This window comes from Cygnus atratus, chromosome Z, assembly GCF_013377495.2.
Source record: "Cygnus atratus isolate AKBS03 ecotype Queensland, Australia chromosome Z, CAtr_DNAZoo_HiC_assembly, whole genome shotgun sequence".
Taxonomy (NCBI): Eukaryota; Metazoa; Chordata; class Aves; order Anseriformes; family Anatidae; genus Cygnus; species Cygnus atratus.
In genome coordinates, this window is record NC_066396.1 from 15,411,142 (window position 1) to 15,435,793 (window position 24,652).

At 39.5% G+C, this 24,652-nt stretch overlaps 1 protein-coding gene across 4 annotated transcripts in view; it reads left to right on the forward strand.

The window, feature by feature from the left end:
- The first annotated feature begins 923 nt into the window (after window positions 1-923).
- Window positions 924-24,652, forward strand: part of NNT (nicotinamide nucleotide transhydrogenase) — a 42,722-nt gene continuing 18,993 nt past the window's right edge. Inside the window, exons 1-15 of one of the 4 annotated variants that reach the window (XM_035566115.2) lie at window positions 924-1,080; window positions 1,925-2,122; window positions 8,814-9,043; window positions 10,214-10,431; window positions 11,106-11,193; window positions 11,925-12,013; window positions 13,570-13,757; window positions 13,973-14,106; window positions 16,346-16,537; window positions 17,683-17,836; window positions 18,281-18,442; window positions 19,211-19,321; window positions 20,110-20,255; window positions 21,266-21,461; window positions 22,859-23,092. In XM_035566115.2, the coding sequence (XP_035422008.1) occupies window positions 1,972-2,122; window positions 8,814-9,043; window positions 10,214-10,431; window positions 11,106-11,193; window positions 11,925-12,013; window positions 13,570-13,757; window positions 13,973-14,106; window positions 16,346-16,537; window positions 17,683-17,836; window positions 18,281-18,442; window positions 19,211-19,321; window positions 20,110-20,255; window positions 21,266-21,461; window positions 22,859-23,092 (2,293 nt within the window). In that variant the 5' untranslated portion in view covers window positions 924-1,080; window positions 1,925-1,971. Of the gene's footprint in view, window positions 1,152-1,265; window positions 1,405-1,924; window positions 2,123-8,813; window positions 9,044-10,213; window positions 10,432-11,105; window positions 11,194-11,924; window positions 12,014-13,569; window positions 13,758-13,972; window positions 14,107-16,345; window positions 16,538-17,682; window positions 17,837-18,280; window positions 18,443-19,210; window positions 19,322-20,109; window positions 20,256-21,265; window positions 21,462-22,858; window positions 23,093-24,652 lie in introns of those variants that run through there. The other 3 variants (XM_050716122.1, XM_050716123.1, XM_050716121.1) reach the window with 3 other exon arrangements.

Consider the following 24,652-nt stretch of genomic DNA (forward strand, 5'->3'; position numbering starts at 1 on the left):
CGTCCTGGCCTGAGGACCTGAAGTCCTGTTGGTTACTTCAACGCTTGAGAACAAGCTGAAAACCTGACATACCCAGGCTAGCAAGATATATCCTACTGGATTAAAACTTTCAACAAGTGCAGTTACGGCCGCTTATAAATATCCACTAGAGGAGTTACCTGCTTTGTCCTAAGCAGGTTACCTAACAGCCAGAAACTTAATTCAGAAGCAATCCTGCACAGACCTGCAGTGCTTGGTGCTGGGAAACCACAAAATGCAACTTCATCACTATTCAGAACGCAAGCATTTTTTTTTTAAAGGTGACAACATGTTTCTACCTGGGGAGAAGAAGGGAGGAGGGACTGCTGCTGTGTTTTAAAACTGAATATACTTTAATAATTAAAAATATAGTGTTACCTTTATATTTACATCAATATATCTATATATTTAATTCATATTGTTACATCTATAATGTATATTAATATATTTAATTTATATTTAATATATTTATATTAATGAGGTATGTTGCTGCACCAGTTTTCGGAGCCCCAAACACAAAGGACACAGCAGCACATGGGCTGAACTCCGAGCTGAATCCTTCTCACAAATGCATTTAAAAATGGTTGTCTCCTGAACAACCAGCGCTCGGTATCCTCTTATCCACTCTCGGAGCCTCACGCTTTCATTGCCTAACTTCACTTCCAGCCGTAATTCACCGCCTGACACCACGGGACGGCCTGGGGGAGCGCTCTGCACGGAGCCGCACAGCCGTAAATTAACTCGAGCCTAATTCCACACCTTGCAGTTACAAATTGCACCAACAACCTCCGCACCAGCAGCCGAGCGTGAGGCTCCCGTCCGCCCCCCCGGTGCTCTTCACCGATACACCGCCCCCACAGGCCTCCCCTTCCCCAACCCGACCGCGCACCGCTCCCCTTACGGCGGGCCGCCCCTTCCGCCATGGCGGCGGCGGCTGCAGCCGGGACCCCCACCCCCACCCCCCGGTCCCCTCCCCGCTCCGCCCCCGTCCCGGCCCCGCCGCCTCGTCTCGCCCCAAGGTCGGTCAGTGCCGCGGCGGGGCCGGCGCCGGCGGCACAGCCGGTGGGTGCGGTGGGGACGGGACGGGACGGGACGGGACGGGACAGGACCGGACCGGGGGAAGGGGGCTCGGGGTGAGAGCGGGGGGCCAGCCCTGCGCTGCCCTACCCGCGGTGGGGAGCCGGGGGAGCCGCGTTGTGCTGGGGGGACGGTGGCGGAGCGGCCGCTGGGGAGGGGAGGGAAAGGACGGGGAGGAAGGGGAAAGGGCGGCGGCGGCGGCCGCCGGTCCCGGCTGAGGGAGTCGGGGAGAGGAAGGGGAAGGCAGCGCGGCTCCGCCGGGCGCCATGGCCGCCGGGCGTTGTGGCGGGGGCGAGCGGCCTGCCCAAGGTCAGCGGGGCGGCGGGCTATAAATAGCGGCGGGGCCGCTGCTTTGCCAGCCCCGGCACGGCGGGACGGGACGGGACCGGACCGGACCGGACCGGACCTCATCGCCTTACCTTGCTGCCTCCTTCCCTCCGCACGGGCGGGCAAGGAGCCCTTTTCCCCCTTGGCCACCTGATGGAGGGGGAGGCCCGGCCCTGCCCTGCCCGCACCCCGGGGTGCCCTCACCGACCCCTGTCGGGAGCCCTGTCAGGGCCGTGGGTCGCCCCCCAGGTCCCCAGGGGAGCTGCGGGGTGTTGGAGCTGCTCGTGGGGAGCCACGGTTCCCTCGCCTTTGTTTAATTTCATAGCTTTGCTCAGCCGCCCTGCTTTGACAAACAGTGGGTTTTGTCCTCTAGCTGGGGTGAAAAGGCAGGGAGAAATGATCTGTGCCTGGCTGGTGGCAGTCACATAGGCCCAGGCTGCCGAGTTTACATACCTCCTGTCTGATATCATTAATAATCGTTGCTCTGTTTTCACACACGCAGCAGGGATTCCATACGTGGCAAGGAGTCTGCTCGGAGGTCTGGGCGAAATGACGAGCCTCCTGCGTATTGCTGTTAGTGGGTGCTCCACTCCTGTTTTTGGCAATGTCTTACCACCTAAGGTGCATTCTGCAAAGATGCCATGTTTGCGAATGTTTAGAACCCACCAGGTACTCTGGTCTCAGGCAACTCCAAAGCCAGGTAAATTGATTAAACTGTTGTAAATAATCTCTTATTTTAACATAAAAAGATAGCTTGATTTTTTTTTTTCTTTCGAATAGGCTAGTACAGTCTTATATGGTCTATTTTACAGTCTTAAAAAAGAACACCCTTAAATCATACCTGTAGCTTTAGTAAATTGAAGTTGATGAAACAAATAATAAACTAGCAATTTTATGCTAGTTTACAGAGCCTATGCAGAAGGTATTTGTCTTTGTTATGAATAACGTGGATCCAAATACTCTTTACAGGTAGGTGGTCAGAACTGTTGCTGATGCTTATTTTGCTTGAGGGTAGTACTTAAATGCTTTTCTTAGCTAAAAGCCTGAGTTCCCCCTGAATTTTGCTTTGTGTGCATGCAGTGGAAAATACTTTCCTCACAAAAAGAGTATCTGAAAGCATGATCGTATCTGGATGTAGTTATTCTGTGTAAAAAAAAAAAAAAAAAAAAAAAGTACATGTGATGCACGGTAGGTGCCACATTAGTAGATCTTTTGGAGGTCTAGAAAAGCATCAGTGTTTGTGAACAGAAATGTCTGAGAAAACACAGCACATAACATATAACTTAGAAACACCTTTACCGTGTGGAATTTCTGTCAAACTGCATTAGTGGCTGGTGCGTTTTGGGGTCCTTTCAAGTCAATGACATGGTGTTTGGGGATTCTGAAGAAATGTGGTGGGAGAAGAGCGTTGTTTGTTTATTCTGACAACTTCTGATAATCTGTATCACATGACTTTATACCAAAATTGCATGGAGAAATTTCTTTGAATTTCAGAGTCTTCTTTTTTGAATTTCTTTGACTGACAGCCCAGGGAGCTGGGTTCTGTGAAAACTGATCAGGGCATTGTTTTGATATCCCATGATTTTTTTTCCCAATTTTTTCTCCCATATTTATTATCTGAATGAAAGAGACATCTGTCTGTCTTGATATTGCAAATTATCCTTTGGTTGAGCATGTTAACCTGGGATGTAGGAAACTAGGTTCAAAGTTCGTTCTCAAATATCCCAGGTAAGGGCTCTTGTTGTTTGGATTTGTAATCAATTCTTGTGTTTGGCTTTGACTGCAAATTTGATCATGAAACCGAAGGATCTCTTCTGTTTTTTTCAAAATCACTATGTCTGTATATATTTTTTTTTACTTGTTTTTATGAATTGATGTTCATAAACTTTTCCACAGGAAGGGATAAGTCTTGTTAGCATAATATGTTTAAGCATTCAGTGCTGTCCTTTCCACTCTCATGTGGAAGCCTTTGTTTAAGGGAGAGTAGTATTTATATTCATGCAATATAGTTGTTTAATACTGAGAATTATGAAGTTTCATAAGTCTTCTGGTTGATAATTAAGCTGTCCTTATGGCTCATTTTGGTAACATGAGATATGTCATTCAGCAGAGGACAAATCAAGGATAAAGCAGTAATTGAGGGACAAATCAGTAACAGTAGTGCTGCCTATGTATACTTATTTACGTGCTTTTGAATCAAAATTCAACAGCGTATAAAATAACTACATTTTATTCTTAGTTTTAGGAAATTGTTTGCTTAAAGTGATGCTTGGTGAAATCATCGTAAGATTAAGAAAAATAAGTTTTGGGAAAAGACTAGTGATGCTGTGTTTCTTCTTAAGCCTGTAGTTATTACTTCCACGATCTCAAATAAGCTTTCATTTAGTCCATGATGTCTTAAGTACAGGAATAACAGTTCCCTGCACAGTGAAGAGATTTGGAGTCAGTTGAAAAGTAAACTTGGAGGATGGATACGTTTCTTACAGCTGTTTATGTTGCTGCTATTTTTTTCCTTTCTTAAAATCACAGGTATTTTCATACAGGAATAAACAAGTATTCCGATGGTCTATTTCAACCAGTTGCCAACATCAGGTTCTTCAGAAAAAGATGCAAAACTTTTCCTAGACCCTGCTAATGGGTGCTTACAGAGTGACCAACTGAAGTTTCTTATTATGCATCCAGATTGGCTTGTCCACAAATATATGACTTTCAACTCCCTCTACCTTGGGATTTGTAATGTTCTTTCTGTTTTTGTTCTTTCCTATTTTTTTCTAAATCTTGCAAGACTTTAAACCTATAACAGTTCATTGACGATTAATTTTATAGCTAATCTGTACGTTATTCATAAACTGTATACCTCTTCTCTCTTCTCTTCTCATGTAAAGGCAAGGCTCAGTTGTTTGTTTAATCTTCTTTATCATTCTTTTTTTTTTTTTTTTGCCTACATCATATTGCTGTTCTGCTGAATTTGTCCTCATCTTCAGAACAGGTGAGATGGTTTGTTTAAAGCTATTGTTAGAGTAATTTAGCAGTTAGGCAGGTTTCATATCCTGTTTTCTCATTCCAGAAAATGTAGCTTATTTCTCCCTTCCGTTTTGTCTCAGTCAGTCAGTGATATTTGCTGATCCTACTTTGCTACAGGGTACTTCATGAAATCAGGTTAAGCAGATAAATGTATTTTTCTCATTTTTTTTTTCTGCATAAAATATGCTGGGTTTTCTTGATAGCTTTAATTTCGGATCTTCTTTAAATACCCAATTTGTGAATGGAAGTTAAGTGGAAAAGATTGCTTTTATAATACTTCTTAATTGTTTGATTTCTGAAGCTTGGAGATCTAGATTACCTGCGTGTATTGTGTTTACCTGAAGTTCAAGACTGTGCTTTCCACTTTTCTTCTTACACCGTGCAGATTATATTAAGGGGGGTGAGAAAGCATAATAATAGGTGTCTTACTTAAAATTACAGTATTCTCATTATTTTTTCTAAATTCGAATTTACACGTTTAATGCTAAGATTCTAAGGCCTGTGAAATTTGATGATTCTACTTTTGATAGTGGCAAAATCCTTTTTGTGTTGATTCTTTATATCAGAAAAAGTACTGTGCATCTCTTACTGGATGAACAGCACATTTGAAGTCTTCATGTGACTCGTAGTGGTCAAGGTATGTGTAAATTGGTCTGTGTTTGAGAAATGTTCTTGATGTCATAAAGCAGTAAGTTACTAAAACATAGGCCAGGCACTTCATAAAGAGATTATCTTGCATGGAGGCCTAAAAATGCAACTTGAAAGCTTCACTGATGCAGTTTTAAACCCAAGACAAAGTTAGCAGATGTGCTTTCTCAAGTTAAAAACTAAATCAGGGTTCCAGTTTTATAATTGAAACTGCTAGATTCAACAAACCAGATCTGTGTTAATGGTTTAGCTTCCTTCAAACCTAGTATTCATCATATCCTCTCTTGAAGTTTCAACATAGATCTTTACTTTGCAGTTGTAGACATTTTTGTGTTCAGTGTGCTCCGTTTTTGTGTTCAGTGATATGATAGCTCAGGGTAGTGTCCTTAAAAAAGTGCCTTTTAACTGGTCTGGGTAAAGGCTGTCAAACTGACACCTGTTAGCTTCACTTTTCACTTGAATTCTGGTTGCTAGATATCTGGCAGTGGGACAGAGGAGAAAAGGGGATAGATCAACGAGACTTGCTGAATGTTCTTCTTGGATTTGATTTCCCAAAGCATTGGAGAAGGACATAGTCCTCAGTGTTGGTCTCCAGTCATTCTGCTTAGTAGAGGTGGTACAAATCCTTTCTGTATTAAAACAAACAAACAAACAAAAACTTTACGTGTTTTTATTGCATGAAACAATAATGTGAAAGAAGGAAATGAGAAAACACGTTCGGCACATAGTACATATTCATGTCCTGTCCTTTGTAGCTGTTACCTCTTCTGCTCTGGCATTCCACACAAAAGCAAGTGAACAAAAATAAGTTAGTATCATTTTTCATAAGAACTTGGGCCTTAGCAGATAGAAATATATTCTAGTATACATTTCATCAATTTCATCAATTTCAATATATTTCATCGAGTGTCTGTGCACCTTTAAATTTGCAGCCATCATTCTATTCCCTGTATGTGCTCTAATGCATTCCTTCCTCTCTCTGTATTTGTCCACTGCAAAAAACTTCTAAAAGGAGAATGCAAATGTGTACCACCCTAGTTTTTATTTTCTCAGTGCTTCTTGAAAAGCTTTTTGCCTCCAGTCCTGGAGATACTTCTTTCCTGAAATTGTGGCTCATCTCTCACTCTAACAAATTTTAGTCATTTTGGTTTCATTTATGCTTTTAAAAGACAACAGAGTTCATTTCCATTGAGTTGATTTCGTGAAAGTCATAAGCATAAGTGATAAGGATGCACTTAGTTGCACAGCACTGTTTAGATGCGTGTGCTGGTGAAGCAAATCTTTGCCAGGCATTGTTGTCTCTGTGAGTCTGTTGTTTTAGATGTACATTCTCGTACTTGTTACTACTTTTCCTTTATAGCATTTTTTTAAATTGATTTTTGCCTTAAAAAACTTTAAATGTTCTCCAACATAATAAATATCACAACACTTGTCTTACAGTTTTATTAGTTTAAATTAAAGAAAAAGCTAAAATAAAAAGTAATAATAATAAGTAGTTCTTTGATTATCTTTCTTGCTGCCTTCTTATTGGTTGTGTTTAATTTAGTTTTTTTTTTTCTAATGGATGAGACAAGTACAGGTAGATATTTAAGTACCAGCTCTTAGCAACTCTTTCTACTGTATTTTCAATCAAATTACTATCAAATTGATAGTATCTTGAGAGTTGTTAATCTAAAAATTTCAGATGTTCAGCTTTAAGCACAGTGCAGTCCCAGTTTTATTTCATAGATAGGTTTAGATTTAAAAATATCAAAATAATTAATTTCCTTAAAGTTCTCATAGTATGATATGACTTTGGTTTTGTTTTACTTGTTTCTATCACAGTCAAACAAAAAGTGAAAAGGAGGCCTTCCTAAAATGTGCAACACTTTCCTAGTCTGGCACAGTTTTTACAGCAAAATGCAGAGTATTGGTGGCCAATTAAAAATCAGATTTACAATTTAAAATAAGGCTATCACCCTCTTTTGTTTGCTTTTTGTTCTTGTTTGTTTGCTTGACATTTAATATGAGTAACTGCTTAGGTGGCTCAAGTTATTTTTCAAGAACACATATGCAGTGTAGGCCTTTCATATAAATGTCAGAATCCAGATTTAAATTCTGCATACACATCAGTGAAAGCTACTGCAGAACTGGGCCTGTGTGCATGCTGTCTAGCAATGTGGCAGTGTGATATATGATTGTTCTGCCTGAGACTGTATTTATAAATGTATTTAAACACTTGATTGGATCAGAGTTTAACTGTCAGACTGAAGGACTACAAAGAACAAAGTTAGATGTTTGTAACTTGAAACGTTAAGTTTGAGAGAAGGACTTGGGGATGTTGGCTGATGAGAAGATCAATGTGATCCCGTGTGCTCTTGCAGCCCAGAAGGCCAACTGCGTCCTGGGCTGCACCAACAGAGGGGTGGGCAGCAGGTGGAGGGAGGGGATTGTGCCCCTCTGCTCTGCCCTTGTGAGGCCCCACCTGGAGTGCTGCGTCCTGGTCTGGGGCCACCAGCACAAGAAGGATGTGGGGCTGTTAGAGCAGGTCAAGAAGAGAGTCATGAGGATGGTCAGAGGGCTGGGGCACCTCTCCTGTGTAGACAGGCTGAGGGAGCTGGGGTTGTTCAGCCTGGAGAAGAGAAGGCTCTGGGGAGTCATTACAGAGGTGTTCTGGTACCTAAAGGGGACCTACAGGAAAGCTGGGAGGAACTCTTTGTCAGGGAGTGGAGTGATGGGATGGGGGAATGGCTTTAAACTAAAAAAGGATAGATTTAGATTAGGCGTTAGGAAAAAGTTCTTTACTCAGAGAGTGGTGAGGCCCTGGCACAGGCTGCCCGGAAAAGCTGTGGATGCCCCATCCCTGGAAGTGCTCAATGCCAGGCTGGATGGGGCTTTGGGCAACCTGGGCTAGTGTAAGGTGTGGGATGTTGGAACTGGGTAATCTTTAAGATCCCTTCTAACCCAAACCATTCTATGGTTCAAAGCTAAAACTGGCAAATTGAAGCTTCTGCGGTTTCCTGGTGTTATTTAATCGAACTTGGAAGAACTTCAGGCAAGGAGATAAAATTAAAGAGAGGTATAATTAAACAAACCAGTAGCCCGATATTTCATTATTCTTCAACTGCTTCAAAAAACTGTCATTTTTTTTCATTTTCTCTAGCAACCTTTAGAGCTGTATATTAATGTAATTGTGCCCCTCAATGTGCTTTTGTGGTATGTTTTTTACATTCATTAGTGGTGACCTAGGACAACTGTAATATGGTTTTGATAGACATTTAGAACTGATGTTTATTTAAAACACAGTTCTGCTACTAAAACTCATTTGTGTATTTCTTCATAGTAAAGTTAAAGTGACTAGAGAGGGATTTAAATTCATCTTACACCAGACTGAATGTGTTATCACCAGAATACCTTATATTGTATATTTGTTATTCTGATTTATACAACCAGAGTTGTATGAAATCAGATGTGTATGAACTGCAGTAAACCCTTGTTAGTGCTTGCGTGGATGATTGTGCTTCTCTGCTGATACCTGAGAGAACAGGGACATTTAGAAAGATGGCATAATTTGAAGAAATGTAAACTGCACTGCTAGAAACAGTAATTCTTCCCTTTCCCTGAAGAGAATCATTAAATGTGCATGTCTCTGTACAACACTGAGGAGTATTATTAATATAAATTCAGTAATCTTCAGTGCAGCTAATGCTATCTTATCTTATCTTATCTTATTCCTACAGGAATTCCTTATAAACAGCTGACTGTAGGTGTCCCCAAGGAGATATTTGAGAATGAGAAGAGAGTGGCTCTATCACCGGCTGGAGTTCAAGCCTTGGTTAAGCAAGGTTTCAATGTTGTGGTGGAATCTGGTGCTGGAGAAGCCTCCAAATTTTCTGATGACCATTACAGAGAAGTTGGAGCAAAGATCCAGGGGACCAAGGAAGTCCTGGCTTCTGATTTGGTTGTCAAAGTAATTGCTTTATTTATATATTTGTCTTACATTCTTTTTGGAGAAACACATAGGTCAAATTTTTCCAGTAGTCTGCTGAAAGTTCAGTAAAGAAGTTCCTTCTTTTTTTTTTTTGTTTCATTCTAAGTTCTGATTTAATTTAGTCTTTTTATTTATAGCTCATGTGTGCAGCTATAGTACTTAACTAGCAAACAACAGCATTGAAAAATTTGAGGATAATTTCTTGTCAAGTTTTTAACTACCTTGGAGGATTTGTTTTCTAGAGAAAGGTAGACTAGTTCAGGACTCTAATCAGACGAGATCCATGCTCTAAGAAACTTCTACTCCAAGATTAGCAACGCACAACTCCAAGTTACTCTTCAGGGAGAGTTGCTTGGAATTTTGAAGGTGTGAGTTTCTAAGTTTTCTCAATCAGACATACAAAAATTGTGCAGCAACAGTGTGTTTCAAAAGTACTTGTAACTAGAGGAATTGTAATTGATCAGTGAAGACTGCTAAAAGTGAAGTTACTTGACAGCTATTAGGTTATGCTGTGTCCTGAAGGGACAGAATGGGCCTTCATCTTGATGTCGAGGCTTCCTTTAAATGTTTTTTTTTTTTTTTTTTTTTTTGAAATTATTCCGTAAGGGTTGAATACAGAGTTTCTGTGAGTTAGTTTGCGAACAACCATTTTTAGTTGGTTTATTTATTTAAAAAAAAAAAAAAAAAAAAGAAAAATTAAATGCAGATCAAGATGGGTATTTGCTGGGGTTCATTCTTGTAATTTCTTGTTTGTGGTAGTGCATTGCAAAACTGGTTAGCGATTCTTCGCCTGTAGAGTTTAACTGGCACCTATGTTCAGTACTCATTTTGTTTGCAAATGGCTGGTTTTGAGACAGCTGTCTGTCATGAAAGCCGGTAACTGCTGGTTAGAAGCTGTGAGATCTTTCTGAAAGTGTGATTATTATTGCTCTGTCACCCATCTACATGGAGCTAATTCTAATACATGGACTGCATCTAATAAATGCAGTTACTCAGTTTAGTTGTGTAAACAGCCTTTGATATACTTCCTTGTGTATTTTGTGGGTGGAAATGAACAGACTGCAAGCTGTAGAAAGGAAGCAGAGTGTGCACTGATTTAATTCCACTGATTAATTTGGAAACTTCTTTCTTACTTCTTCCTTTCTTCAGGTGAGGGCTCCTATACATAACCCGGCTCTAGGTGTACATGAAGCAGACCTTTTCAAGACATCGGCTACCCTGATTAGTTTTATCTACCCAGCACAAAATCCAGACCTTCTGAAAAAACTTGCAGAAAAAAAAACTACTGTCCTGGCTATGGATCAGGTTCCACGGGTCACCATTGCTCAGGGATATGATGCACTTAGCTCCATGGCCAACATTGCTGGGTATGAAACTTATTTTTTTTTTTATTAATAAGAGACATAATTGCATAGTAATCTGCATTTTCAGATAGCTGCTGTGATGTTAACATGGTGTCCAGTCACCCGTTCCAGGAAGGCTATGAAAGCAGATGGGTAAAAGAAATAAAGTTGAGCACCTTGCCCTAAGGTATATAAATCTGAAGAGTTAGCTGTCCTTTTTTATTTATTTATTTTTCCTGAATGTGTGCTTGCTTGTCTGAGTGAGCTTACTACAAAATTACTCTGGGTTTTGCAAATGCGTGTATGTGGTTCCTTCCCTAATGAACCTTGGGTTGTAGCCTTTGAAAGTAGCTTCAAAGACAACACTTAACTTTTGGCAAGTTACATATTTATTATTCATTGAAAATTTTATTTGAGAGTGAATAGTTGTCGACATCCAGTATTCTGCAGTCCAAAAGTCCTCTCTGAAAATGCAATGCATGATCATTTTTCTTTTTTTTTTTTTTTTTTTTTAAAAAAAAGGGCAATAAATATGAGCAAAGATGGAAAGACTGTTAAACTTGGGCCCAAGAGTAAAATAGTAAACTCGTTTCGTCTTGTGTATGCTATAGTCAAATGTGCATATTTTTGATGGCTGTCATGAATGGAATTGTGCTGAGCCAGGGAAAATACTGAATGTTTTCTTCCTTGCTTGACAGCTACAAGGCTGTTGTACTGGCAGCAAATCACTTTGGTCGGTTTTTCACGGGTCAGATCACAGCTGCTGGTAAAGTTCCTCCGGCCAAGGTAAGTGCAATTAAGCAGATACTGTGCCAGGGGAATATGTGAGTTCCTGATCACAGTTAACCACTGCTGAAAACTGTGTTCGAGGCTTTTTTCCCTTCTTTGTGGATAATTCTATAGACTTCAGAAATATGTATTAGTATTCCCATATGGATTTTTGTTGACTACCTATAGTGTTTTCTTGGGGGGGAAGAATAAAGTAATTGGAGTTTTAAGTTTGCTTAGTTTTAAACTTCAGACTACATATACATGGATGTTTATATATATATATATATATATATATATATATATATATTTTTTTTCCAGGGTGGAAGGCAAGGACGCAGTTAGGAAAAGTCAGAGATGCAGGGATTTCTGATGTGTTGAAGGCTGTGCTTGAAGGGGTTGCTTTGCTTGAAGGAATTGCATGCAGTTGGATTAGGATGAAGAAAAATGAAAGTAAAGATTAAAAAAAAACAGTGAGAGAGAAATTAAGGGGAAAACCCATATCTGCTTCCATAAACTATTAGCTACAGATGAGTTGACTCTCAGATAAATGAAATTAAGAGCTTTTAAACTGTTACTTTTATAGGGCAATTTCAGTCATTCTGGGTTCTGTGTCCTATGTTAACTCATTTAAATGACTGTTTATAGTGAGGTTTATCTGCTGTTGTGAAAGTGGTACAATGTTGCTGTTTATCTAATCAGCTCTACTTTTAGCTTATGCTCAAAGCAGGATAATGGTATCGTTCTAGGTCTTGATAATTGGAGGAGGAGTTGCTGGCCTTGCTTCTGCAGGAGCAGCGAAATCGATGGGTGCAGTGGTTCGTGGATTTGATACAAGGTGGGTGTGTGAAAAAAGAAATAGCAATCTGAAATGGTTTTCAGCTAAGGTTGTTTGCAGCAGTAGTCCAGTGAAAGCACTCTTTCTGCACTGAATCACAATTCCCTTCTTACCATTTTTTTTCCTGCATTATATCTTCATTTTTTATTCCACCCAAAATTGAAACTTTACAAAGATCTTATTCAATCATTCGTAACTATATGTATATAAAAAAAAAAATCACTTTATGAAAATGATAAAGACAGGGCCTTTGTCCAGAATTGCATGTGTCTGTTTTTTGGGTTGCAGGGAAGAAGAGTAAAGAAAGAATCTCTATGCTCTCATTTATAGCTTGCTTTGATCCAGGTTTATAGCTGCATACTGTCATTCACGTCTACTCTCCTGATCCCAGAGAGAACTTCTCTAGGAACTTTTTTGAGGCAAACTTCTTTCAGTCTGCTGAAGGAAAGAAAGAGATCAAGTTATTTTATTTATGAAACTCAAGGTGAAGGAGCAGGAACTGCATCTGAAGCTGCTTTAGATGCTGATTTCTTGGGGGATCTCTTTTACGTTCAGAAGTATTATTTTGTCCAATGGCCATTTTTAGAGTAATAGACTGGGAAAATTACAGACAAACATTCTTATTGATACAGGAAATGCAAGTGTGATTAAATTTTTTTCAGTTAAGTGGACTTCTTATATTTGTCCGTGGTTAATATTGTATCTACATTAAATTACTTGTTTGTTTTTATGCAGAAGTGGCATCTAGTGCTACTTAGCTGTATCTGACATGAAAGAATAAAAATGAATATGCTCCAGATTTATGATGTGCATTATTAAAAAAACTTTCACTCTAGTTTGTTAGAAAAACTGTATGTCATAAAAAGAACAAAATCTGTTTAAAGCATTTCAAATTTTTCTTTTAATTCCAATTTTAAGCATCCCGTATATTTTTATCTCATTGTATGAGAATGTTTGTGGTAAATCCTCTGCATGTTGTGAATCTTCACCTCACTGGAATTATGTTATTTACTGTGATATAATGTGATGCAACATAAATTACAGTTTTACTGTTAAAAACATAATACTGTACAAATAACTGTTAAAAACAATTCTCGCTGTGAAAGCCAGACTTACCGGTATTTCCCATTTCACAGGCTAAAGACAGGGCCACAAGCTATGGTGTCTATTTTTCACCTACCTTAGTCATCTAAGTTAGGGCTCTAGACTTATCTAGTCAAGGCAACAGAACTGGGTGAGCAGGTGTAGTCAAAAGAGCTAAGTTCCCAGCTCTGCTTCTTGGAGCAACTCCACTAACTGTACAGGAAACCTGCCTGTAAGGCTGCCTACATTCCTTATCCGAGAGTTATCATTAGGGACCTAAAATTACTGATGCAAACACTTCTTTCACTAAACACAGAAAATTGAGGACTTCAGTTACAGTCTCCTTATTACTAGGATAAGCTTTGGATTTTGTGTCTGAAGACTGCTACTAAAAAGATCATAAAATTCATTGTGGATCGAGCTACTTCTGAAAATGCAGTATTTTCCTTCCCCCCACAATTTTCTTTTTCTAGAGCTGCAGCTCTGGAACAGTTCAAGTCTCTTGGTGCAGAGCCTTTGGAAGTAGACATAAAGGAAGCTGGAGAGGGCCAAGGTGGTTATGCTAAAGAGATGTCCAAAGAATTTATTGAAGCTGAAATGAAGCTCTTTGCCAAACAGTGCCAAGATGTTGATATTATCATCACTACAGCACTTATTCCAGGTATGTTTTACACAAAATATGCTAATTTTTCGTTTAGCTTGTGTAAGTTTGCATGTTTTGGAGCTGTGTCTTCTGTTAAAACAAAAGTGTTAGATGCTTTCTGTGTATGTACCTCATCCCTCATAAACATCTGTCTTTAAAGTGACCTTTTTTCTCCACAAACTATGTGCAGAAAAAAGCTGTATTTTTTAACTTGCTTTGTCCTGTCTTGACAGGTAAAAGAGCTCCTATCTTATTTAAGAAAGATATGATTGAATCGATGAAGGAAGGTTCAGTTGTTGTGGATTTAGCTGCAGAAGCAGGAGGAAACATTGAAACTACAAAGCCTGGAGAATTGTATGTTCATAAGGTAAGCATTTTGGTCTGCACGTTGTTCTCAGTTTGCATGAATTCACATTCATACTTAATTTGAAGATAGGATTTTATAAATTGTATGCTGAAAACGAGTAGCCATTTTGTCTGTTTGGACTAAAGTAATCCTTTAGATTTGCATTTGTTTGAAAGTCATCTCTTTGTATAATAATTTGAAGATTTTTAAAGAAACAAATACCTTTTTGTAGTATTAGTTAGGCTGGTAAGTAAGGAAGCGTTTTTTCTTAGGCTTCCAGTTCAGTGGTTTGTCTCTGCTGAGCTTCTTGGTCTACCTAAGGAGACATCAGTAGCAAGAGATTCTTTGACTTGCTCATCACCTCTCACAACTGGAGGTTATAATCCGTGTCACAGGTACAACTAAATAGGTTCAGACTGTATCAGTATGTATTTTAGTGCAATCTCTGGCTTAGCTCAATGCAATTTAAGGTTCAAAAGGGTGTCATCTTGATATGTCATCAGCCTCGCCAACATGACTGTATCTCCCCTAGAGTATCCAAACCACTTGTTAACCAAACTAGAAGTAGCATTAAATTAAGCAATTTTGACCTGCGCTGGACTAACTACTTCGTGTTTGCTCCAGCGTTCATTGACTCAGTTGAGTGCTTGTTTTCAGTTCATAGGTTTTATTTTTGGTACATGTGAGAAATCTATTAGTGATTACTGAAATATGTTCAAAGTAGCAGATTTCCCAGGTTGTTATTTGGTAACATACACGTGGAGTCCTGTGTCCAGCTCTGTGCTCTCCAGCACAAGAAGGACGTGGACCTGCTAGAATGAGTCCAGATGAGGGCCATGAGGATGATCAGAGGGCTGAAGCACCTCTCTTGTGAAGACAGGCTGAGGGAGCTGTGGTTGTTCAGCCCGGAGAAGAGGAGGCTCCGGGGAGACCTTATAGTGGCCTTCTAGTACGTAAAGGGGGCCTACAGGGAAGCTGGAGAGGGACTCTTTGTCAGGGAGTGGAGTGGTAGGACAAGGAGTGATGGTTTTAAACTAAGAAAGTGTAGATTTAGATTGGATGTTAGGAAGAAATTCTTACTTAGAGTGGTGAGGCACTGGCACAGGTTGCCCAGAGGAGCTGTGGATGCCCCATCTCTGGAAGTGCTCAAGGCCAGGCGGGATGGGGCTTTGGGGAACCTGGTCTGGTGGGAGGTGTCCATGCTGATGGCAGGGGGCTTGGAATTAGGTGATCTTTAAGGTCCTTTCCAACCCAGACCATCCTCTGATTCTGTGAACATAAGGGCATATTACCAGTAGTGCTGTACTCTAGGGAAGCCTCTAGAACATATTGCTACCATGGTTGTCATTAATATAAACAGGGCTGTACACATATATTGCGTGTCATACATTGTATTTGTGGTTTTCAAGACTTTTGGTGTCTTTGTTTAAAAGCTGAACTTAGGGTATGTAGAACAGAAATAAACAAATACTTGTTTGAAGAAGTTATGTGGAGTGCTTTTAGTCAGAGGCATATTATCCCTGAGTATAGTGTACTGGAGCTGAGCTGTGGAACAGAGCAGCAGTGCGGAACTATTAGCAGTGTTCTACAGCATTGCGTCAAGAAGCTGGAGTTCCTAGAAGTATGCACAGGTCTTAGCTGTAAGCTGCAGGAGCAGTGTTTTAATGTGAATCTGCTTGAGCATGAAGAGTGTATGCTAGCCTTGGTTTCCAGCATCTTCCAAAAGCTCAAGAGCCTGACAGCCAGGTATACTCACACTTGTTCTGCGAGCAGTGTGGATGCATTGTGTTATATTTCTACATAAGTGTGAACCTGAGCATACTACTTGGACAGCTAGCAAGCTCTGAGGAAGCTCCTTTCACTCATCTGTGGTATAGAAAATTGCCTCTAGTGTATGCCCTCTGGAAGGACTGAGAAGGTGCCAAGCACTGAGCAGGATAATCTCTTACCTGGTTGCTTTAAGAGAATCTGAGTTCTGAGAGAACAGTAGCATTTGGAGAAGTCAATCTCTTGTACCAATATGACCTTGTCTCTGTGTAGGCTTGTTGCTAACAGCATTTGATGTGTTGGCTTTGATCATGTTGAATTTTCTAACTGTTGTAAATAACCCTCTCTCAGCTAATTCTGTTAGAGATGCAGGTAACAGGAAAAAAAATGAAACTGTTTGGATACATATTTCCAGAAGGATGTATTGGAAGAGATGCTGCTTTTTCAGAACACTGAAAGACTAGTCCTTATATTTTACTTGAATCTTTTTCAGGGTGTTACACACATTGGCTACACAGACCTGCCTAGCAGAATGGCTACTCAGGCCAGTACTCTATATTCTAATAACATTATCAAACTACTAAAGGCTATTAGTCCTGACAAAGAGAACTTCTACTTTGATCCAAAAGATGAGTTTGATTATGGCACTCTGGATCATGTAATTAGAGGAACTGTAGTAATGAAGGTAAGTCAGTAAAATATTCCCTTTCTAACTTGCGGGTACATATTTTCATGTTCATTAGTGCTGTCTCCTTAAAACATATTCAAAGATAACTGCATGCTGACAGACTTCAGAAGTGTTTTGGTGGACGTTGTGGGCAATCATGTTTGTATTCAGTTTAATATTCCTCTGTCCCTTTTTGTGAAGGAAAGCCTCTTTGGTTCTGTCTTCTTACCATGGTTAAACAAATACCTTTGTCTACTGTTGAAAAAGAGAAAAATATTAAATTTTCATGTTGTTTTCATGTGATAAAAAGTAGCTATTTAAAACAGTTTAGAAATACTATTACAGGCCCATAAAAACATTCCTCCTTTATTACTACTATTTTTTAATATGTAAATACAATTTTTTTTGTTTATACAGGAGAAACTTCCGAAAAAAATAGTGGAATTAGAATATGCAGGATAGTTTAAGTTTTACTAAGAAATAATAAAATACAAACTTTGGGCATGGGCTAGTATGGGCTTTCCTTGTGCAATGATAGTATGCAGAACACTTTTAGTTCTATTAGGTAGGAAAGAAGAGGTATTAATTTTTGTTGAGTTCTGTTGGATAATGTTACCAAGATGTTTTAATGCTTATAAATATCTACTTTGGAGGAGGCTTATGTTGACTTCAGATCTCTAGACCACTGAGGAGGTGTGTACAATTTTCATGTCTGAAAGTTCCAGTAGTTTCTCCTTCAGAGACCTGGGAACACAAAAATCTGAGGCACATGCCTGGACCCTTTCTGAGGTCTGGCAGACTGATTACAGTTCTGATCTGTAGTAGAACTTGCTATTTCCAAGCCCCCATTTTATTTTGGATAAGTTTTTTCTATTTAAGAAAATTTCCCTCCTTGTTTTGGGTCCAGCTTTCAAGCCACATGCTGTGCTTTTACCTGGTGCACTTGGACCCCAACATTAAGTTGTGTCTGATAAATGTGCGAACCAATGTGGTTAATTTAGTCAGGCCGTACTATTCCTTCAGCCTTGTAAACTTCTGATGCATAAAAAGGAAGATGCTCTGGGATGTTAAGACTTCACTGAGTTACAAGATTAAGAATAGTACACTCTTCTAGTTATAAAGCATCTGCTATGTTAGGGATAACTGTAAATATCTCTTGTCAGGATGGCAAGGTGATTTTCCCAGCACCACCACCAAATAACATTCCTCAAGGAGCTCCTGTGAAACAGAAGACTGTAGCAGAGCTGGAAGCGGAAAAAGCAGCTACTATTACACCTTTTAGAAAAACTATGACTAGTGCTTCTGTATACACAGCAGGTAAGCAATTTCCGGAGTTGGAGAATCAGTGTAGACTGCTCCTCATTTAATTAATACTTTTAAGTGACTCCTCATCTTACTTATTGAATTTAATAACTAGCTCAGAGACCAGTTGATTGGCTGGTGTATCCTAGCATGAAATCAGTGCTGTGTAATAATTGCTTTTGAGAGAATAAAGTTTTAGAAATTTAACCAAAAATACTAACATTTCAAACAGTGCTGACTCACACAGTGAGCCTGTATGTATGTTTGTTTTTTGTTTCTAACTATCTGTAAAACATTTCAATTGTTGAAGAACTCTTGCTAGGAATTGTCCATACTTTGCAGCAGAACTAGCTTAATCTTCAATCTTTAATGTATTATGTGAGACTTAAATACCTGTAAGTTTAAATGCAGGAAACCATTCAAAAGTTGTAAAATAATTTTCCTGTGCTTTTCTTCTAGGCTTAGCTAGCATTTTAGGACTGGGCATTGTAGCTCCTAATACTGCTTTCACGCAAATGGTGACGACATTTGGCCTAGCTGGAATAGTGGGGTACCATACAGTATGGGGCGTGACTCCTGCTCTTCACTCTCCACTTATGTCAGTGACTAATGCTATCTCAGGTAAGTAATAGTCATACAGCTGCTTGTTTCCTACTTGAAGGAGGCACAACTCCTTTTATGTGAGCTTTAGACAAATGTCTGATTTGTCTTTTAAAATGGCAAAGAGCATCTCTACTTTCATCAGTTACAAGGATAACTAAAACACTATTTCCAAGAGCCTTTTTTTTTTTTTTCAAAAGAAAGGCAAATGAGGTGCTGCGTATTTTTTATTTTTAACAAACTTTCCATTCTTAAACTCCTTGCTTTAAAGTTTGTTTCACTCAGGAGTGCTGCAGTCTCCTCTTTCATACAACACACCTTTTCTCCCTTGTGTCCGAAGTATTGACCTGAATATAACATGTCTTTCATGTCTTCTGCTTTTATTTTCCTCTCCTCAAAATACGTTCTTTGGAGGTGGGGGGAAAATTCTGACAGTGATCTCTAAGATTGATAACATATAAAAATTTCAGGTAGGGAGAGAGGCTGTCTGTGCCTGTGTGACAGGCTACAAGCCTGATCTTTTTTGACACTAAAAGCAGTTTCTTTATTGAACCGTTATTCAAAGGCTGACTCTGTGCTTGAAGCACCATACGTTAAAACTACATTTGTGTACTAACTGTTTTCATTTGAAACATGTTTGTATTAGTGAAAAAGATCATGGCAATTTTTAAATACTAATAGAGACTAGATTAGGGGTCAAAACTTCACTGTTTGACAGCTGGAAGAAAGCTTTCTATAGATATAGGACGTTATAAGGTTCAATAACGTTTTTTTTTCTTTTTTAAATAGGACTAACAGCAGTTGGTGGGCTGGTATTGATGGGAGGAAACTATCTCCCTGAAAATGCTCCTCAAAGTCTAGCAGTGCTTTCAGCCTTCATCTCTTCAGTCAATATTGCAGGTATGAATGTTAGCCTTTTTTTAAGGATAACTTAAAGTACTTTTGTAATTCTTTTATTTCTTTTAGATCTTTAAGTGGATAGACTTGAGAAATGTTATTCTGGAAATAATGTCTAAGAACATCCATAAAGGGAAGAACAAAACAAAACACACAATTTCGTGGTAGCTAGTGTATCTGGCTTGTATGCCCTGTGGAGTAACCTCTCTTTTTTTTAAGTATTTAAATGTGCATTTTTCTTACAGTATTCTTTGGGTGATGACTGTATGAAATATATTTTCCTGTATGCCTCCAGATGGTATTGCATTTAAACTTGAATTCCTTTTTCCACTTGAAAAATATACCCCTGGAATAGAATGAAATTCTGTTTGCTTGATCTTCAGAAGTCCCAGCTTCAAAATAAAAAGATGTGAAAAATAAGGCGTGTGACTTAGAAATATTTTTTTTTTTTTTTTTTTTGCTAGAATAGACAGGGAAAAGAGCAGAATCATAAACCAGACTGCACCTTATAGCCAGCAGAGAGTATGGAGTAAGAGCAAGTCCTCCAGGCTTTCAAACTCCTCTCGTTATGAATTCACTTCGAAGGTTAAAAAAAAACACAGCAGGATCTCACCCTGATTCCACCTTTGTTTCCAGGTGGTCTTCCAGCTTACTAGCTTTCCAGAAGTTTTGTTGGTGTCAGTTACTAGCTTTTTGTGGTAATATGGTTTAACTAAATATCTCTTATAGCTTGGCACATGCTTAATTTCAGACTTTATTTTTGTAAAGTTGTTGCTTTCTTTTTTGGCTAGGTGGGTTTCTAGTTACACAGAGAATGCTGGATATGTTCAAACGTCCCACTGATCCTCCTGAGTACAACTACTTGTACCTGCTTCCTGGTGCTGTATTTGTAGGAGGTTATGCAGCCGCTCTCAATGGTGGCTATAGCATTGAACAGGTAAGAACATAAACCTTGTGGCGTTCAGCCCACTATTCACAATGTGGTGTGCTTCTTTACTGCTTACTCTGTTGAGGTGTAAATAGCAGATCAGCTACTGTGTTTTTATCAGGTTTGTATTCCCACAAGGCCAAGCTAAAGTTGATTGACTTTAAGCTTGCAATCATACCCCAAATACTGAATCTATAATTTTAAAAGCTTAATTTTTTTTACTCAGGAGCCCACAGATACTTTATTTATTGGATAGTTTTCCTAAGCTACACCTTAAATGTTAAAGTGACTGTGGGAAACCAGTCTTTGGTTTAAATGTTTCTAAAAGTTCAACTTGGAATGACAATTAAAGGAGGTGTGACGTCTGTAAGGAATGAAATTTCAGTGCAGAGGGATATGCAGAGATTGTACCTATAGAATCTTTTATGGTAGGCTTTTGTTTGCATTTGTTTCAATAATAAAAAAAAATCAATGTATATTGCCTTTTATGCTTGGAAGAAAAAAGTAAATTCAAGCATAGTTTTATTCCAGGTGCTTATAATACATTGCAATTTTTTACTTATCTAGACATGTTATGTGTAGCTCAGTTCATTTAAGTTTGCTTATTCTTTATGAAAGCAGGAGTTCAGGGGCACTGTGAGCAAAGTCTGAAAGTATTCCTATAATGAACGGGACAGTTCAGCTATGGAGTAGTACTGAAGAAAAACTTGCTTCTGAATTGATGAGGAAAGTTGGTTTGACTTGAGTTTAATATTCACGGTGAAGATAAACTAAGCTCATAAAATGGGGAAAAAGTTTCAATAAAGATCACATTTTAATTCGTCAAAATCACATCTCTTACAACAATTTCTCACAGTCAAGGCTTTGATTTTTACTTCAATTAAGAGCAAGTCACCTGGTGACTTACACACATCCTGGAGAAAACCGTATTGTGTAATAATCAGAAAGCTTTTGACATCAGCTGTGCACTACGTGCCTCTACTTCATATATTCTTATCCATGCTTTTCTTGTTTTAAAGATGATGTATCTGGGCTCAGGCTTATGCTGTGTTGGTGCCCTGGCTGGTCTGTCCACACAAGGAACAGCTCGTCTTGGAAATGCTTTGGGTATGATTGGTGTTGCAGGAGGTTTAGCAGCAACTCTTGGAGGCCTTAAACCCTCACCTGAATTGTTGGCTCAGATGTCAGGTGCAATGGCACTCGGTGGTACCATAGGTATGTGTATTCTACTATAAACTAATGAATATATGCTCCGTACGTGCATTTATGCAAGCTGTAGATACAAAATATTGTAAAGGTCACAGATGAATTGACTTACTGTGGTGGTTTCACACTGATGGCTAGATAAACTCCACCACTCTGATCTCTCGCTTCCCTTCCACAAAAGAACAGGGGGAAGAAATAGGATGAAAAAGGGCTCAAAGGTTGAGATAAGCAGAAGATCACTCACCAGTTATTGTTGCAGGCAGAATAGACTCAATATAGGAAGACTTAAGTAATTTATTGCTTATTACTAACAGACTAGAGCACTGATAAACTAAAAGCAAGCTAGAAACACCTTTGCCCCCTGTTCACCCTTTTCTACCTCCTCCCTCCGAGTGGTGCAGGGAAATGGGGGCCGCGGTTGTTCCTTAACACTTTGTCTCTTCCACTCCTTCACGGTCACTCTCTGCCCCTGCTCCAGGCGGGGTCCCTCCCACGGGATGCCGTCCTTCCTGAACTGAGCCTGCGGGGGCTGCCCACAGGCAGCAGCTCTTCAAGAACTGCTCCCACACGGCTCCGTACCACGGGGTCCATCCCCCAGGAGCAAACTGCTCCAGCACGGGTCCCCCCTGGGAGGGGGTGTCTGCAGGGTTGTTTCTCCCTACATTTTCATACTCCTCTCCTGGCTGCATTTTTTCCTATTTTCCTTTCTCAAATCTGCTCTCCCAGAGATGCAACCAGCATCACTTGCTGGATCAGCTCTGGACAGTAGCCAGGTCCTTTTTGGAGCTGCCTGGAGCTGCTCCTATCTAACAAGGGGCAGCTGCTGGGCTCTGCTCACAGAGGGCATCTGCGCAGTCCCCCTGCTACTAAAACCTGGTCAATAGACTAATTTATAGCTTGTTTATATTATTTTGCAAGTATGTAAATGAAAAATTACAAGTCCCAGGGCATTTATTGTTAATGCATCGAGATATGATAAAGAATGGGGAGACTGGTGGAAAAGCAGGAGTACATCATCTATGTTGTGGAATCTGGGTATAAAGAAGCAGATGAACCTGCCCAAGTTCATACTTACTTGCCCAAGCTGATTTGCTTAATGAATGCTACCAAATTCCCTTTTTCAAACTGTGCTTTCTTCACATAAAATGTTGAATTTCTCAGTGTTTAACTAGGCTTATCAGAACAAAATGTGCTTTAATCATCTCCCTAATTTGTATCATATCCTTATTGCACATTTGCAGCTTTCTGCTACTCAGCAATTTGTAATATAGAATGTATTTTTCCATTAGAGCAGGTGTGTATTTGCATGTATTCATTGTACGGCAAACCATGGTATATCAGTTTCTAGCTGCATAGATTGGTTATGTTTTTGTATGACTTCGCTTCTGTCTTCAACTCTTTAATAGGTTTGACGATTGCTAAACGCATCCAGATTACAGATCTGCCTCAGCTAGTGGCTGCTTTCCATAGTTTGGTTGGTTTGGCTGCTGTGCTCACCTGTGTAGCAGAATACATGATCGAGTATCCTCACTTTGCTACTGATCCAGCTGCAAACCTCACAAAGGTTGTGGCATACCTTGGCACGTACATTGGAGGAGTGACTTTCAGTGGCTCTCTTATTGCTTATGGAAAGCTGCAAGGTGAGATCTTTTTGTTCAGAACTAAGTATTAAAGGCTTGCCTACCTCTCCCCCTCCAGGATTTAGCTCTGCCTGTAGACTGCTATGTAATTGGAAAGAAACCTTGTGTTTTGCATCAGGTGAAATTTTGTATGTTTAATTCTTGTGGCTGTACTGTTTTCTATTTAATTCTGTTCCTGCTTGTGTACGGCTTTATTTATGAAAGGTTTGTCTTCAGTGCTTGGACATATCTGACTTGGTAATTAATAGTGGTAATAAGCTTCTCTCAATTCATCTTGTCTAGAAATAAGTGTTGCCATAGAGTTATTAAGACACTGTACCTGACATTTTCTTTATTTTATTGAAGTCTTATGATTGCAACTTCATCTTCCTGCACAGATATATTAATTGAAACCCTTGTGTTGCTGGACTTTATGAGCACCAGTAATATTTGTGAAATTTTGTTCTTAGCATCATTCAGGCTTCATTAGGTAGACAGTTTTGCAGTATCAGTTAAGACTGTCTTACTTTAAACCATCTGTTTACTATTTACCTACCATGCAAATTCTGTATTCCATGCCTCTTAATGTTTTAGTAAATGTGCGTAAACACACAGTAACTCCTGATTCTTAGGCACCTGAAGGTTTCTTTATTACATGTATTTTTGATTATGTAAGCACACAGCTTTTGAGAGACAGATAGTATCTGTTCTAAGAACTTCCAGAGGAGAGAAGAGCTTCCTATTACTAATCCTGTTACAGCCTTGCAGTAGTTCCTTTGGGAAACATCTGTTTGCTTTCTTCAGTGTTTCAGACCACCATTGAAGGAGGAAGCATGACATTGATGGAAAGCTGTCTTCTCTAATAATCTTTTGAAGGATTTGTCAGTAGTATGTATTTCTGCTAAGTAGTTACTCATTTGTTCTCGATTTTCTTCCACTTCTCCATCTTTGGCCTCACTTCCATACTCCCCAGTGATACGCGTGCATGTCCTTGGTGAGCTTCACTGCCTATTTCAGCCCACTTGTGTTTTTTTCCCCTTCCATTTTCAGATCAGCATCATAATAATAAGCCTTTCTACACCATCCTATTGAACTAGAGGTAGTAGGTCGCACCCTTTGTCTTCAAGTCTTGAGACTATCAGTTCATTCTTTCCCCTGAATTCTCATAAATTTAAATGAGACACTTGGCATCTAATTATGTAAATCAAAATTAATGGATAATAATGGATAAACGTGCATTATTTTCACTCTTCGCTGTGTTATTTTAAAAAAGAAAAAAGAAAACAAAAAACCACCAACCCCCTAAGGTGAAAATAAGGATGTTTGTCTTTTTAAGCTGAATCACAGAACCTTTTTTCCAGTGAAGTCTCTGCCAACATAGGAAGCTGTGGGAATTCTGTGCGACTGAGGGTACTGGTGAAATTAAAGCATTTCAAGCAGGAGTATTGTATGTTTGGGGTTTATCTGTGCAGTCGTGTTCTTGTAAGCACACACCTTTTGAGAGTCTGATAATACCTGTACTAAGAAGTTCTAACTAGGGGCTTCCTATTACAGAACTTCACATACAGCATGTGAAGTCTT